The sequence below is a fragment of the Pristiophorus japonicus genome, unplaced genomic scaffold (genome assembly GCF_044704955.1).
Source record: "Pristiophorus japonicus isolate sPriJap1 unplaced genomic scaffold, sPriJap1.hap1 HAP1_SCAFFOLD_331, whole genome shotgun sequence".
In the NCBI taxonomy this organism is placed as follows: Eukaryota; Metazoa; Chordata; class Chondrichthyes; family Pristiophoridae; genus Pristiophorus; species Pristiophorus japonicus.
The window spans coordinates 195,001-212,500 of record NW_027253117.1 but is presented as its reverse complement, the minus strand read 5'-3'; the positions used below and the strand labels follow the sequence as shown (position 1 = coordinate 212,500).

General features: G+C 55.0%; 1 protein-coding gene across 2 annotated transcripts in view; it reads left to right on the top strand.

Annotated features, from left to right (window-relative positions):
• Positions 1-17,500, top strand: part of LOC139249760 (guanine nucleotide exchange factor VAV3-like) — a 197,619-nt gene that overhangs the window by 94,654 nt on the left and 85,465 nt on the right. For both annotated transcript variants that reach the window (XM_070872549.1, XM_070872548.1), the window contains exons 10-13: positions 4,561-4,656; positions 6,380-6,448; positions 16,494-16,580; positions 16,667-16,752. In XM_070872549.1, the coding sequence (XP_070728650.1) occupies positions 4,561-4,656; positions 6,380-6,448; positions 16,494-16,580; positions 16,667-16,752 (338 nt within the window). The remainder of the gene's footprint in view (positions 1-4,560; positions 4,657-6,379; positions 6,449-16,493; positions 16,581-16,666; positions 16,753-17,500) is intronic.

Sequence of the window (17,500 nt, the reverse complement as noted above, 5' to 3'; positions counted from 1 at the left end):
GCCCTCAAATCTGCCACCAAGCTCATGGTCTACAGGGCTGCAGTAATACCCAAATTCCTGTATGGCTCAGAGACATGGACCATGTACAGTAGACACATCAAAGCACTGGAGAAATACCATGAGTGCTGCCTCCGCAATATCCTGCAAATCCCTGGGAGAACAGGCACACCAACATTAGTGTCCTCGACCAGGCCAATATCCCCAGCATCGAAGCACTGACCACATTTGACCAGCTCTGTTGGGTGGACCACATTGTCCACATGCCAGACACGAGACTCCCAAAGCAAGCGCTGTACTCAGAACTCGTTCACGGGCAAACGAGCCCCAGGTGGGCAGAGGAAACGTTACAGGGACACCCTCAAAGCCTCCCTGATAAAGTGCAACATCCCCACCGACACCTGGGAGTCCCTGGCCAAAGACCGCCCTAAGTGGAGGAAGAGCATCCGGGAGGGCGCTGAGCACCTCGAGTCTCGTCGCCGAGAGTATGCAGAAACCAAGCGCAGGCAGCGGAAGGAGCGTGCGGCAAACCAGTCCCACCCTCCCCTTCCCTCAACCACTGTCTGTCCCACCTGTGACAGGGACTGTAATTCCCGTATTGGACTGTTCAGTCACCTGAGAACTCTGTTAGTGTGGAAGCAAGTCTTCCTCGATTCTGAGGGACTGTCTATGATGATGATGATGGTGTTAAGAGAAGGACGTGTCTGACTAACTTGATTGAGTTTTTGAGGAGGTAACAAGGAGGGTCGATGAGGGTGGTGCGTTTGATGGAGTGGATTTTAGCAAGGCTTTTGACAAGGTCCCACATGGCAGGATGATCAAAAAAGTAATAGCCATGGGAACCGAGAAAGTGTCATGTTGAATCCACAATTGGCAGGAAGCAAAGGGTAATGGTCGATGGGTGTTGTTGTGACTGGAAGGATGTTTCCAGTGGGGTTCCGCAGGGCTCAGTGCTGGGTCCCTTGCCTTTTGTAGTGTCTATCAATGATTTAGACTTGAATGTTGGGGGTATGATAAAGAAATTTGCAGACGATACAATAATTGGCCGTGTGGTTGACAGTGAGGAAATTATCGCTGAATCATAGAATCATAAAAATTACAACACAGAAGGAGGCCATTCGGCCCATCGTTCCGGGCCGGTTGAAATGAGTTACCCAGCCTAAATCCACCTTCCAGGACTAGGTCCGTCGTCCTGTGGGTTCAGGCAGTGAGTCCAAGAAAAACAACCCCAGCCTATCCAATCTTTCCTCATGGTTAAAATTCTCCAGTGCTGGAAACATTCTCGTAAATCTCCTCTGCACCCTCTCCAGTACAGTCACATCCTTCCTGTAATGTGGTGACCCGGACAGCACGCAGTACTCCAGCTGTGGCCGAGCCAGTGCTTTATACAGTTCGAGCATAACCCCCTGCTCTTGGAACCGAGGAGGCTGAGGGGAGATTTAATTGAGGTGTATAAAATGATGCAGTCTGGATAGAGTTGATAGAAAGGGCCTATTTCCCTTAGCAGAGGGGTCAACAATAGTACAAAGTAATTGATAGGAGGTTCAGAGGGCATTTGAGAGAACATTTCTTCAACCAGAGGGTGGTGGGGGTCTGGAACTCACGGCCTGAAAGGGTGGTAGAGGCAGAAACCCTCACCACATTTAAACAGTACCTGGATGTGGACTTGAAGTGCCGTAACCTACAGGGCTACGGACCGAGAGCTGGAAAGTGGGATTAGGCTGGGTAGCTCTTGGTCGGCCGGCGCGGACACGATGGGCCGAATGGCCTCCTTCTGTGATGTAAATTTCTGTGATTCTGTGATCAATTGTTAATTTGTTTGAAAGCATTCTGTTAACTGAAGGTATTAAGGGATATAGGACAAAGGCGGGTATATGGAGTTAGGTCACAGATCAGTCGTGATTTTATTGAATGGCGGTGCAGGCTCCAGGGGCTGAATGGCCGACTCCTGTTTCTGCGTTCCACCTTCCATGAACTTCAGCTCATCCAAAACTCTATTGCCCCGTGTCCTAACTCACACCCAGTCTCGTTCCCCCATCACCCCCTGTGCTCACTGACCGTGTCCTAACTCACACCCAGTCCATTGACCCATCACCCCCTGTGCTCACTGACCATGTCCTAACTCACACCCAGTCCCATTGACCCATCACCCCCTGTGCTCACTGACCGTGTCCTAACTCACACCCAGTCCCATTGACCCATCACCCCCTGTGCTCACTGACCGTGTCCTAACTAACACCCAGTGCCATTGACCCATCACCCCCTGTGCTCACTGACCGTGTCCTAACTCACACCCAGTCCCGTTCCCCCATCACCCCCTGTGCTCACTGACCGTTTCCTAACTCACACCAAGTCCCGTTCCCCCATCACCCCCTGTGCTCACTGACCGTGTCCTAACTCACACCCAGTCCCATTGACCCATCACCCCCTGTGCTCACTGACCATGTCGTAACTCACACCCAGTCCCATTGACCCATGAGCCCCTGTGCTCACTGACCATTTCCTAACTCACACCCAGTCCCATTGACCCATCACCCCCTGTGCTCACTGACCATGTCCTAACTCACACCCAGTCCCATTGACCCATGAGCCCCTGTGCTCACTGACCATGTCCTAACTCACACCCAGTCCCGTTCCCCCATCACCCCCTGTGCTCACTGACCGTGTCCTAACTCACACCCAGTCCCATTGACCCATCACCCCCTGTGCTCACTGACCATGTCGTAACTCACACCCAGTCCCATTGACCCATGAGCCGCTGTGCTCACTGACCATTTCCTAACTCACACCCAGTCCCATTGACCCATCACCCCCTGTGCTCACTGACCGTGTCCTAACTCACACCCAGTCCCATTGACCCATGAGCCCCTGTGCTTACTGACCATGTCCTAACTCACACCCAGTCCCATTGACCCATGAGCCCCTGTGCTCACTGACCATGTCCTAACTCACACCCAGTCCCGTTCCCCCATCACCCCCTGTGCTCACTGACCGTGTCCTAACTCACACCCAGTCCCATTGACCCATCATCCCCTGTGCTCACTGACCCGTGTCCTAACTCACACCCAGTCCCATTGACCCATCACCCCCTGTGCTCACTGACCTACATTGGCTCCCGGTCCGGCAACGCCTCAATTTCAAAATTCTCATCGTTGTTTTCAAATCCCTGCATGGCCCTCGCCCGCTCCCTGTATCTGTAATTTCCGTCAGGCCCACAATCCTGTAAGATCTCTGCGCTTCTCCAATTCTGGCCTCTTGTCCATCCCTGATTATATTTGCTCCACCATTGGTGACCGTGCCTTCTGTTGCCTGGGCCCCAAGCTCTGGAACTCCCTCCCTAAACCTCTCCGCCTCTCTACCTCTCCTCCTTAAAGACGCTCCTTAAAACCCCCCCTCTTTGACCCAGCTTTTGGTCACCTGTGCTAATATCTCCTTGTGTGGCTCGGGGTCAGATTCTGTCTGATTTACGCTGTTGTGAAGCACCCTGGGACATTTTACGATGTGGAAGACACTATATTTACTCCGTTTTCTCTGTTTACAATATACATAGATGACCTGGAAGAGGGGACACAGTGTCGTGTAACAAAATTTGCAGATGACACAAAGATTAGTGGGAAAGTGGGTTGTGTTGAGGACACAGAGAGGCTGCAAAGAGATTTAGATAGGTTAAGCGAATGGGCTAAGGTTTGGCAGATGGAATACAATGTCGGAAAGTGTGAGGTCATCCACCTTGGGAAAAAAACAGTAAAAGGGAATATTATTTGAATGGGGAGAAATTACAACATGCTGCGGTGCAGAGGGACCTGGGGGTCCTTGTGCATGAATCCCAAAAAGTTAGTTTGCAGGTGCAGCAGGTAATCAGGAAGGCGAGTGGAATGTTGGCCTTCATTGCGAGAGGGATGGAGTACAAAAGCAGGGAGGTCCTGCTGCAACTGTACAGGGTATTGGTGAGGCCGCACCTGGAGTACTGCGTGCAGTTTTGGTCACCTTACTTAAGGAAGGATATACTAGCTTTGGAGGGGGTACAGAGACGATTCAGTAGGCTGATTCCGGAGATGAGGGGTTACCTTATGATGATAGATTGGGTAGACTGGGTCTTTACTCGTTGGAGTTCAGAAGGATGAGGGGTGATCTTATAGAAACATTTAAAATAATGAAAGGGATAGACAAGATAGAGGCAGAGAGGTTGTTTCCACTGGTCGGGGAGACTAGAACTAGGGGGCACAGCCTCAAAATACGGGGGAGCCAATTTAAAACCGAGTTGAGAAGGAATTTCTTCTCCCAGAGGGTTGTGAATCTGTGGAATTCTCTGCTCAAGGAAGCAGTTGAGGCTAGCTCATTGAATGTATTCAAGTCACAGATAGATAGATTTTTAACCAATAAGGGAATTAAGGGTTACGGGGAGCGGGCGGGTAAGTGGAGCTGAGTCCACGGCCAGATCAGCCATGATCTTATTGAATGGCGGAGCAGGCTCAAGGGGCGAGATGGCCTACTCCTGTTCCTAATTCTTATGTTCTTATGTTCTTATGTATATAAACCCCAGTTGTTGTTGTTGTTGTTTAGGAATGTTCGAAGAGAGCCAATAATGGGAAGTTCACGCTCCGAGACCTTCTGGTTGTGCCAATGCAGCGAGTCCTCAAATATCACCTCCTCCTCCAGGTGAACCTTTCACTCCGTTTACACCGGTTGAGGAAAGTGTTTTACAGCCAATGATCATACCCATGTCGACCAGTTATAGCGGCCGGCTTTGTGTCAGCGGAATTGTTCCGCGGAACGTGATGGCCAGAATAACTGGGCGGGGCGAATACTGTACGGTGCTGAATAAGAGGAATATTGTCGATCAATGTTCAACAAGCTATACAAAGCTGCGTGTAATACAACTCACGTCATCACAACAGCAGCCAGTGTTTAGCATAACCTGTAACCTCACAACACTTAGTGCCAGCTCATTGGGTCGTGCACTCGACTGTGAGCCAGAAGGTTGAGGGGGTTAAATCTCTCTTGAGCACCTAAACCAGGCTGACTTCCCAGTGCAGTACTGAGGGAGCGCTGCACTGTCGGAGGGGCAGTACTGAGGGAGCGCTGCACTGTCGGAGGGGCAGTACTGAGGGAGCGCTGCACTGTCAGAGGGCATTACTGAGGGAGCGCTGCACTGTCGGAGGGGCAGTACTGAGGGAGCACCGCACTGTCGGAGGGTCAGTACTGAGGGAGTGCTGCACTGTCGGAGGGGCAGTACTGAGGGAGTGCTGCACTGTCGGAGGGGCAGTACTAAGGGAGCACTGCACTGTCGGAGGGTCAGTACTGAGGGAGTGCTGCACTGTCGGAGGGGCAGTACTGAGGGAGCGCTGCACTGTCAGAGGGCATTACTGAGGGAGCGCTGCACTGTCGGAGGGGCAGTACTGAGGGAGCACCGCACTGTCGGAGGGTCAGTACTGAGGGAGTGCTGCACTGTCAGAGGGGCAGTACTGAGGGAGTGCTGTACTGTCGGAGGGGCAGTACTGAGGGAGTGCTGCACTGTCGGAGGGGCAGTACTGAGGGAGTGCTGCACTGTCGGAGGGGCAGTACTAAGGGAGCACTGCACTGTCGGAGGGTCAGTACTGAGGGAGTGCTGCACTGTCAGAGGGGCAGTACTGAGGGAGTGCCGCACTGTCGGAGGGGCAGTACTGAGGGAGTGCTGTACTGTCGGAAGTGCCCTTTTTTGGTTGAGATGTTAAACCAAGGCCCTGTCTGTCCTCTCGGATGGAGGTAAAATATCGCATGTGCGCTATTTCAAACAAGAGCTGGGAAGTCCTCCCCGGTGTCCAATATTCATCCCTCAACCAACAGATTATCTGGTCTTTGTTGTATTGCTGTTTGTGGGAGCTTGCTGTGCACAAATTGACTGCCGCGTTTCCTCCATTACAACAGTGATTATACTTCAAATAAATACTTCACTGTCTGTGAAGCGCTTTGGGACGTCCTGAGGTGTGAAAAGCGCTATATAAATGCAAGTTTTAAGTAGAAAAAGATGTTGAACATTCAGGGTTTGGTCCTCCCAGCTTGCCTGCCCTCTTGTGAATCGTGATGAAGACACTCCCCACCCCCACAACCCCGCCCCCCCACCGCTCCTAGAGGTGGAAAAATAATTCAACCCCTGGGCCAATTCGACGGTGAAGAAGATTGGGTAAAAGTCCCTCCAAATGATCCCCGCCCCGGCCAGAAACAGCCCAGCGCTCGCTCGAAGGGATTCTGCGAACCAGCTTGTCCCACAGGGCCACCGTTGTCCGGGGGGGTGAGGTGGGCGGCAGGGGCGGGTATATCAGGGCCGGACCAGCCCGTGGGAGATGGTAACCGAGGCGATGGTCTCAATCAATGTCTAACAGGCGATTCTGTCCTTTCTCAGGAGCTCATGAAGCAAACCACTGACTGGCAGGAGAAGGCAAATCTACGATTGGCACTGGACGCGATGAAGGTGAGAACAGGCGTCAAGCAAAAGCACACTGGGTTCTGAGCAGTTTACACTGAACCTTTATATCAAACACTGGCTGGGCCCCAGCTGCAGAGTACAGACAGTGTCCCGGACACAGGGTACAGACAGTGTCCCAGACACAGGGTACAGACAGTGTCCCAGACACAGGGTACAGACAGTGTCCCAGACACAGGGTACAGACAGTGTCCCAGACACAGAGTACAGACAGTGTCCCAGACACAGGGTACAGACAGTGTCCCGGACACAGGGTACAGACAGTGTCCCAGACACAGGGTACAGACAGTGTCCCAGACACAGAGTACAGACAGTGTCCCAGACACAGGGTACAGACAGTGTCCCAGACACAGAGTACAGACAGTGTCCCAGACACAGGGTACAGACAGTGTCCCAGACACAGAGTACAGACAGTGTCCCAGACACAGAGTACAGACAGTGTCCCAGACACAGGGTACAGACAGTGTCCCAGACACAGGGTACAGACAGTGTCCCGGACACAGGGTACAGACAGTGTCCCGGACACAGGGTACAGACGGTGTCCCAGACACAGGGTACAGACAGTGTCCCAGACACAGTGTACAGACAGTGTCCCAGACACAGGGTACAGACAGTGTCCCAGACGCAGGGTACAGACGGTGTCCCAGACACAGGGTACAGACGGTGTCCCAGACGCAGGGTACAGAAGGTGTCCCAGACACAGTGTACAGACAGTGTCCCAGACACAGGGTACAGACGGTGTCCCAGACGCAGGGTACAGAAGGTGTCCCAGACACAGTGTACAGACGGTGTCCCAGACGCAGGGTACAGAAGGTGTCCCAGACACAGTGTACAGACAGTGTCCCAGACGCAGGTTACAGACAGTGTCCCAGACACAGGGTACAGACAGTGTCCCAGACACAGGGTACAGACAGTGTCCCGGACACAGGGTACAGACAGTGTCCCGGACACAGGGTACAGACGGTGTCCCAGACACAGGGTACAGACAGTGACACAGACACAGGGTACAGACGGTGTCCCGGACACAGGGTACAGACAGTGACACAGACACAGGGTACAGACAGTGTCCCGGATACAGGGTACAGACAGTGACACAGACACAGGGTACAGACGGTGTCCCGGACACAGGGTACAGACAGTGACACAGACACAGGGTACAGACAGTGTCCCGGACACAGGGTACAGACAGTGTCCCAGACACAGGGTACAGACAGTGTCCCAGACACAGGGTACAGACAGTGTCCCGGACACAGGGTACAGACAGTGTCCCAGACACAGGGGACAGACAGTGTCCCAGACACAGGGTACAGACTGTGACACAGACACAGAGTACAGACAGTGTCCCGGACACAGGGTACAGGCGGTGTCCCAGACACAGGGGACAGACAGTGTCCCAGACACAGGGTACAGACTGTGACACAGACACAGGGTACAGACAGTGTCCCGGACACAGGGTACAGACAGTGTCCTGGACACAGGGTACAGACAGTGTCCCGGACACAGGGTACAGACGGTGTCCCGGACACAGGGTACAGACGGTGTCCCGGACACAGGGTACAGACAGTGTCCTGGACACAGGGTACAGACAGTGTCCCAGACACAGGGTACAGACAGTGTCCTGGACACAGGGTACAGACAGTGTCCTGGACACAGGGTACAGACGGTGTCCCGGACACAGGGTACAGACAGTGTCCTGGACACAGGGTACAGACAGTGTCCCAGACACAGGGTACAGACAGTGTCCTGGACACAGGGTACAGACAGTGTCCCAGACACAGGGTACAGACGGTGTCCCGGACACAGGGTACAGACGGTGTCCCAGACACAGGGTACAGACAGTGTCCCAGACACAGGGAAAAGACGGTGTCCCAGACACAGGGTACAGAAGGTGTCCCAGACACAGGGTACAGACAGTGTCCCAGACACAGGGAAAAGACGGTGTCCCAGACACAGGGTACAGACGGTGTCCCGGACACAGGGTACAGACAGTGTCCCAGACGCAGGGTACAGACAGTGTCCCAGACACAGGGTACAGACGGTGTCCCAGACACAGGGTACAGACAGTGACACAGACACAGGGTACAGACAGTGTCCTGGACACAGGGTACAGACAGTGTCCCAGACACAGGGTACAGACAGTGTCCTGGACACAGGGTACAGACAGTGTCCCAGACACAGGGTACAGACAGTGTCCTGGACACAGGGTACAGACAGTGTCCCAGACACAGGGTACAGACAGTGACACAGACACAGGGTACAGACAGTGTCCTGGACACAGGGTACAGACAGTGTCCCAGACACAGGGTACAGACGGTGTCCCAGACACAGGGTACAGACAGTGTCCCAGACACAGGGTACAGACGGTGTCGCAGACGCAGGGTACAGACGGTGTCCCAGACACAGGGTACAGACAGTGACACAGACACAGGGTACAGACAGTGTCCCAGACACAGGGTACAGACAGTGACACAGACACAGGGTACAGACAGTGTCCCGGACACAGGGTACAGACGGTGTCCCGGACACAGGGTACAGACAGTGTCCCGGACACAGGGTACAGACGGTGTCCCAGACACAGGGTACAGACGGTGTCCCAGACGCAGGTACAGACAGTGTCCCAGACACAGGGTTCAGACAGTGACACAGACACAGGGTACAGACAGTGACACAGACACAGGGTACAGACAGTGACACAGACACAGGGTACAGACGGTGTCCCGGACACAGGGTACAGACAGTGTCCCGGACACAGGGTACAGACAGTGTCCCGGACACAGGGTACAGACGGTGTCACAGACACAGGGTACAGACAGTGTCCGGGACACAGGGTACAGACAGTGTCCCGGACACAGGGTACAGACAGTGTCCCGGACACAGGGTACAGACGGTGTCACAGACACAGGGTACAGACAGTGTCCCAGACACAGGGTACAGACAGTGTCCCGGACACAGGGTACAGACGGTGTCCCAGACACAGGGTACAGACTGTGTCCCGGACACAGGGTACAGACGGTGTCCTAGACACAGGGTACAGACTGTGTCCCGGACACAGGGTACAGACAGTGACACAGACACAGGGTACAGACGGTGTCCCGGACACAGGGTACAGACAGTGACACAGTCCCAGACACAGGGTACAGACGGTGTCCCAGACACAGGGTACAGACAGTGACACAGTCCCAGACACAGGGTACAGACGGTGTCCCAGACACAGGGTACAGACAGTGTCCCAGACACAGGGTACAGACTGTGGGTACAGGCAGTGTCCCAGACACAGGGTACAGACAGTGACACAGACACAGGGTACAGACAGTGTCCCAGACACAGGGTACAGACAGTGACACAGACACAGGGTACAGACAGTGACACAGTCCCAGACACAGGGTACAGACGGTGTCCCGGACACAGGGTACAGACAGTGACACAGTCACAGACACAGGGTACAGACAGTGTCCCGGACACAGGGTACAGACAGTGACACAGACACAGGGTACAGACGGTGTCCCGGACACAGGGTACAGACAGTGACACAGTCCCAGACACAGGGTACAGACAGTGTCCCGGACACAGGGTACAGACAGTGACAAAGACACAGGGTACAGACAGTGTCCCGGACACAGGGTACAGACGGTGTCCCAGACACAGGGTACAGACGGTGTCCCGGACACAGGGTACAGACAGTGACAAAGACACAGGGTACAGACAGTGTCCCGGACACAGGGTACAGACGGTGTCCCGGACACAGGGTACAGACAGTGTCCCGGACACAGGGTACAGACGGTGTCCCGGACACAGGGTACAGACGGTGTCCCAGACACAGGGTACAGACGGTGTCCCAGACACAGGGTACAGACGGTGTCCCAGGCACACGGTACAGACTGTGACACAGACACAGAGTACAGACAGTGACACAGACACAGGGTACAGACAGTGTCCCGGACACAGGGTACAGACGGTGTCCCAGGCACACGGTACAGACTGTGACACAGACACAGAGTACAGACAGTGACACAGACACAGAGTACAGACAGTGACACAGACACAGGGTACAGACAGTGTCCCGGACACAGGGTACAGACGGTGTCCCAGACACAGGGTACAGACAGTGTCCCGGACACAGGGTACAGACGGTGTCCCAGGCACACGGTACAGACTGTGACACAGACACAGGGTACAGACAGTGTCCTGGACACAGGGTACAGACAGTGTCCCAGACACAGGGTACAGACAGTGTCCCAGACACAGGGTACAGACAGTGTCCCAGACACAGGGTACAGACAGTGTCCCAGACACAGGGTACAGACAGTGTCCCAAACACAGGGTACAGACAGTGTTCCAGACACAGGGTACAGACAGTGACACAGACACAGGGTACAGACAGTGTCCTGGACACAGGGTACAGACAGTGTCCCAGACACAGGGTACAGACAGTGTTCCAGACACAGGGTACAGACAGTGACACAGACACAGGGTACAGACAGTGTCCCAGACACAGGGTACAGACGGTGTCCCAGACACAGGGTACAGACGGTGTCCCGGACACAGGGTACAGACAGTGTCCCGGACACAGGGTACAGACAGTGTCCCAGACACAGGGTACAGACGGTGTCCCAGACGCAGGGTACAGACGGTGTCCCAGACGCAGGGTACAGACAGTGACACAGACACAGGGTACAGACAGTGTCCTGGACACAGGGTACAGACAGTGTCCCAGACACAGGGTACAGACGGTGTCCCAGACACAGGGTACAGACAGTGACACAGACACAGGGTACAGACGGTGTCCCAGACACAGGGTACAGACAGTGTCCCAGACACAGGGTACAGACAGTGTCCCAGACACAGGGTACAGACGGTGTCCCAGACACAGGGTACAGACGGTGTCCCGGACACAGGGTACAGACGGTGTCCCAGACGCAGGGTACAGACAGTGACACAGACACAGGGTACAGACAGTGTCCCAGACACAGGGTACAGACAGTGTCCCAGACACAGGGTACAGACAGTGACACAGTCCCAGACACAGGGTACAGACGGTGTCCCAGACACAGGGTACAGACAGTGTCCCAGACACAGGGTACAGACTGTGGGTACAGACAGTGTCCCAGACACAGGGTACAGACAGTGACACAGACACAGGGTACAGACAGTGTCCCAGACACAGGGTACAGACAGTGACACAGACACAGGGTACAGACAGTGACACAGTCCCAGACACAGGGTACAGACGGTGTCCCGGACACAGGGTACAGACAGTGACACAGTCACAGACACAGGGTACAGACAGTGTCCCGGACACAGGGTACAGACAGTGACACAGACACAGGGTACAGACGGTGTCCCGGACACAGGGTACAGACAGTGACACAGTCCCAGACACAGGGTACAGACAGTGTCCCGGACACAGGGTACAGACAGTGACAAAGACACAGGGTACAGACAGTGTCCCGGACACAGGGTACAGACGGTGTCCCAGACACAGGGTACAGACGGTGTCCCGGACACAGGGTACAGACAGTGACAAAGACACAGGGTACAGACAGTGTCCCGGACACAGGGTACAGACGGTGTCCCGGACACAGGGTACAGACAGTGTCCCGGACACAGGGTACAGACGGTGTCCCGGACACAGGGTACAGACGGTGTCCCAGACACAGGGTACAGACGGTGTCCCAGACACAGGGTACAGACGGTGTCCCAGGCACACGGTACAGACTGTGACACAGACACAGAGTACAGACAGTGACACAGACACAGGGTACAGACAGTGTCCCGGACACAGGGTACAGACGGTGTCCCAGGCACACGGTACAGACTGTGACACAGACACAGAGTACAGACAGTGACACAGACACAGAGTACAGACAGTGACACAGACACAGGGTACAGACAGTGTCCCGGACACAGGGTACAGACGGTGTCCCAGACACAGGGTACAGACAGTGTCCCGGACACAGGGTACAGACGGTGTCCCAGGCACACGGTACAGACTGTGACACAGACACAGGGTACAGACAGTGTCCTGGACACAGGGTACAGACAGTGTCCCAGACACAGGGTACAGACAGTGTCCCAGACACAGGGTACAGACAGTGTCCCAGACACAGGGTACAGACAGTGTCCCAGACACAGGGTACAGACAGTGTCCCAAACACAGGGTACAGACAGTGTTCCAGACACAGGGTACAGACAGTGACACAGACACAGGGTACAGACAGTGTCCTGGACACAGGGTACAGACAGTGTCCCAGACACAGGGTACAGACAGTGTTCCAGACACAGGGTACAGACAGTGACACAGACACAGGGTACAGACAGTGTCCCAGACACAGGGTACAGACGGTGTCCCAGACACAGGGTACAGACGGTGTCCCGGACACAGGGTACAGACAGTGTCCCGGACACAGGGTACAGACAGTGTCCCAGACACAGGGTACAGACGGTGTCCCAGACGCAGGGTACAGACGGTGTCCCAGACGCAGGGTACAGACAGTGACACAGACACAGGGTACAGACAGTGTCCTGGACACAGGGTACAGACAGTGTCCCAGACACAGGGTACAGACGGTGTCCCAGACACAGGGTACAGACAGTGACACAGACACAGGGTACAGACGGTGTCCCAGACACAGGGTACAGACAGTGTCCCAGACACAGGGTACAGACAGTGTCCCAGACACAGGGTACAGACGGTGTCCCAGACACAGGGTACAGACGGTGTCCCGGACACAGGGTACAGACGGTGTCCCAGACGCAGGGTACAGACAGTGACACAGACACAGGGTACAGACAGTGTCCCAGACACAGGGTACAGACAGTGTCCCAGACACAGGGTACAGACGGTGTCCCAGACACAGGGTACAGACGGTGTCCCGGACACAGGGTACAGACGGTGTCCCAGACACAGGGTACAGACGGTGTCCCAGACACAGGGTACAGACGGTGTCCCGGACACAGGGTACAGACAGTGACACAGACACAGGGTACAGACAGTGTCCTGGACACAGGGTACAGACAGTGACACAGACACAGGGTACAGACAGTGTCCTGGACACAGGGTACAGACAGTGTCCCAGACACAGGGTACAGAGGGTGTCCCAGACACAGGATACAGACAGTGTCCCAGACACAGGGTACAGACGGTGTCCCAGACGCAGGGTACAGACGGTGTCCCAGACGCAGGGTACAGACAGTGACACAGACACAGGGTACAGACAGTGTCCCAGACGCAGGGTACAGACAGTGTCCCAGACACAGGGTACAGACAGTGTCCTGGACACAGGGTACAGACAGTGTCCCAGACACAGGGTACAGACGGTGTCCCAGACACAGGATACAGACAGTGTCCCAGACACAGGGTACAGACGGTGTCCCAGACAAAGGGTACAGACGGTGTCCCAGACACAGGGTACAGACGGTGTCCCAGACACAGGGTACAGACAGTGACACAGACACAGGGTACAGACGGTGTCCCAGACACAGGGTACAGACAGTGACACAGTCCCAGACACAGGGTACAGACAGTGTCCCAGACACAGGGTACAGACGGTGTCCCAGACACAAGGTACAGACAGTGTCCCGGACACAGGGTACAGACAGTGTCCCGGACACAGGGTACAGACGGTGTCCCAGACACAGGGTACAGACGGTGTCCCAGACACAGGGTACAGAAAGTGACACAGACACAGGGTACAGACAGTGTCCCAGACACAGGGTACAGACAGTGACACAGACAGAGGGTACAGACAGTGTCCCGGACACAGGGTACAGACAGTGTCCCAGACACAGGGTACAGACGGTGTCCCAGGCACACGGTACAGACTGTGACACAGACACAGGGTACAGACAGTGTCCTGGACACAGGGTACAGACAGTGTCGTGGACACAGGGTACAGACAGTGACACAGAAACAGGGTACAGACAGTGTCCCAGACACAGTGTACAGACAGTGACACAGACACAGGGTACAGACAGTGTCCCAGACACAGGGTACAGACAGTGACACAGACACAGGGTACAGACAGTGTCCCAGACACAGGGTACAGACAGTGTCCCAGACACAGGGTACAGACAGTGTCCCAGACACAGGGTACAGACGGTGTCCCAGACGCAGGGTACAGACAGTGACACAGACACAGGGTACAGACAGTGTCCCAGACACAGGGTACAGACGGTGTCCCAGACGCAGGGTACAGACGGTGTCCCAGACACAGGGTACAGACAGTGTCCCAGACACAGGGTACAGACAGTGTCCCAGACACAGGGTACAGACGGTGTCCCAGACACAGAGTACAGACAGTGTCCCGGACACAGGGTACAGACAGTGTCCCGGACACAGGGTACAGACAGTGTCCCAGACACAGGGTACAGACGGTGTCCCAGACACAGGGTACAGACGGTGTCCCAGACACAGGGTACAGACAGTGTCCCGGACACAGGGTACAGACAGTGTCCCAGACACAGGGTACAGACAGTGTCCCAGACACAGGGTACAGACAGTGTCCCGGACACAGGGTACAGACAGTGACACAGTCCCAGACACAGGGTACAGACGGTGTCCCAGACACAGGGTACAGACAGTGACACAGTCCCAGACACAGGGTACAGACAGTGTCCCAGACACAGGGTACAGACAGTGTCCCAGACACAGGGTACAGACTGTGGGTACAGACAGTGTCCCAGACACAGGGTACAGACAGTGTCCCAGACACAGGGTACAGACAGTGACACAGACACAGGGTACAGACAGTGACACAGTCCCAGACACAGGGTACAGACGGTGTCCCGGACACAGGGTACAGACAGTGACACAGTCCCAGACACAGGGTACAGGCAGTGTCCCGGACACAGGGTACAGACGGTGTCCCAGACACAGGGTACAGACAGTGTCCCAGACACAGGGTACAGACAGTGTCCCAGACGCAGGGTACAGACGGTGTCCCAGACACAGGGTACAGACAGTGACACAGACACAGGGTACAGACAGTGTCCCGGACACAGGGTACAGACGGTGTCCCAGACACAGGGTACAGACAGTGACACAGTCCCAGACACAGGGTACAGACGGTGTCCCAGACACAGGGTACAGACAGTGTCCCGGACACAGGGTACAGACAGTGTCCCGGACACAGGGTACAGACAGTGTCCCAGACACAGGGTACAGACAGTGTCCCAGACACAGGGTACAGACAGTGTCCTGGACACAGGGTACAGACGGTGTCCCAGACACAGGGTACAGACAGTGTCCCGGACACAGGGTACAGACAGTGTCCCAGACACAGGGTACAGACAGTGTCCCAGACACAGGGTACAGACGGTGTCCCAGACACAGGGTACAGACGGTGTCCCAGACACAGGGTACAGACAGTGTCCCAGACACAGGGTACAGACAGTGTCCCAGACACAGGGTACAGACAGTGTCCCAGACACAGGGTACAGACGGTGTCCCAGACACAGGGTACAGACAGTGTCCCGGACACAGGGTACAGACAGTGTCCTGGACACAGGGTACAGACGGTGTCCCAGACACAGGGTACAGACAGTGTCCCAGACACAGGGTACAGACAGTGTCCCAGACACAGGGTACAGACAGTGTCCCAGACACAGGGTACAGACGGTGTCCCAGACACAGGGTACAGACGGTGTCCCAGACACAGGGTACAGACAGTGTCCCAGACACAGGGTACAGACGGTGTCCCAGACGCAGGGTACAGACAGTGTCCCAGACACAGGGTACAGACTGTGACACAGTCCCAGGGTACAGACAGTGTCCCGGACACAGGGTACAGACGGTGTCCCAGACACAGGGTACAGACGGTGTCCCGGACACAGGGTACAGACAGTGACACAGTCCCAGACACAGGGTACAGACAGTGTCCCGGACACAGGGTACAGACAGTGTCCCGGACACAGGGTACAGACAGTGACACAGTCCCAGGGTACAGACGGTGTCCCAGACGCAGGGTACAGACTGTGACACAGTCCCAGACATTCTCTGTGGTGCTGTGTGATTTGATTGACGGTTTCTCGGCAGGATTTGGCTCAGTACGTGAACGAGGTGAAACGAGACAACGAGTGCCTGCGGGAGATAAACCAGTTCCAGCACTGTATCGATAACCTGGTGAGTTCGGTTCACTCTCTGTACAAATCCACCTTTCCCCCGACACATTGTGTTCCTAGCCAGTGACAGCAGCGTCTGTGTTTCAGAACCAGCCACTCGCGAGCTATGGGCGGCCTAAGGTGGATGGAGAGATGCGGGTGATGACCCTGGATAAGCGCACGAGGCAGGATCGGTGAGTAGGGAGTAGGTGCCGATACCGCTCCCAGTCCTCGAGTCCTCACGGTCCCAGCTTGGGAAGGTGGTCCCCACATTGCAGCAAATCACCTTCAGCAATAGGGCAGGGGCACGTGTTGTAATACAGGCTGCAACACAGTTTGGACAACAAAACACCGCTCCTAATGCTTTTGGGATTGACTTTGTGTGTGTGTGCATGTGTGTTTGTATGTATCTATTCGTACGTGACTGTGTGCAATGTTAATGGTTTTGGGATTGACTAAGTGTGTATGCATGTATGTGTGTGTGTGCATGTGGGTGTATCTGTGTGTGTATGCATATGTGTGCACATGTGTGTTGATGTGTGTATGCGTATGTGTCCGTATGCGTTTATTATTGTGCAATGGTAATGGTTTTAGGATTGACTGTGTGCGTGTGCATATGTGTGAGTGTGTGTGTGCAGTGTGAGTGAGAGTGTGGTGTGAGTGAGAGTGTGGTGTGAGTGAGAGTGTGGTGTGAGTGAGAGTGCGGTGTGAGTGTGTGTGTGCAGTGTGAGTGAGAGTGTGGTGTGAGTGAGAGTGCGGTGTGAGTGAGAGTGTGGTGTGAGTGAGAGTGCGGTGTGAGTGAGAGTGCGGTGTGAGTGAGAGTGCGGTGTGAGTGAGAGTGTGGTGTGAGTGAGAGCGCGGTGTGAGTGAGAGCGCGGTGTGAGTGAGAGCGCGGTGTGAGTGAGTGCGCGGTGTGAGTGAGAGTGTGGTGTGAGTGAGAGT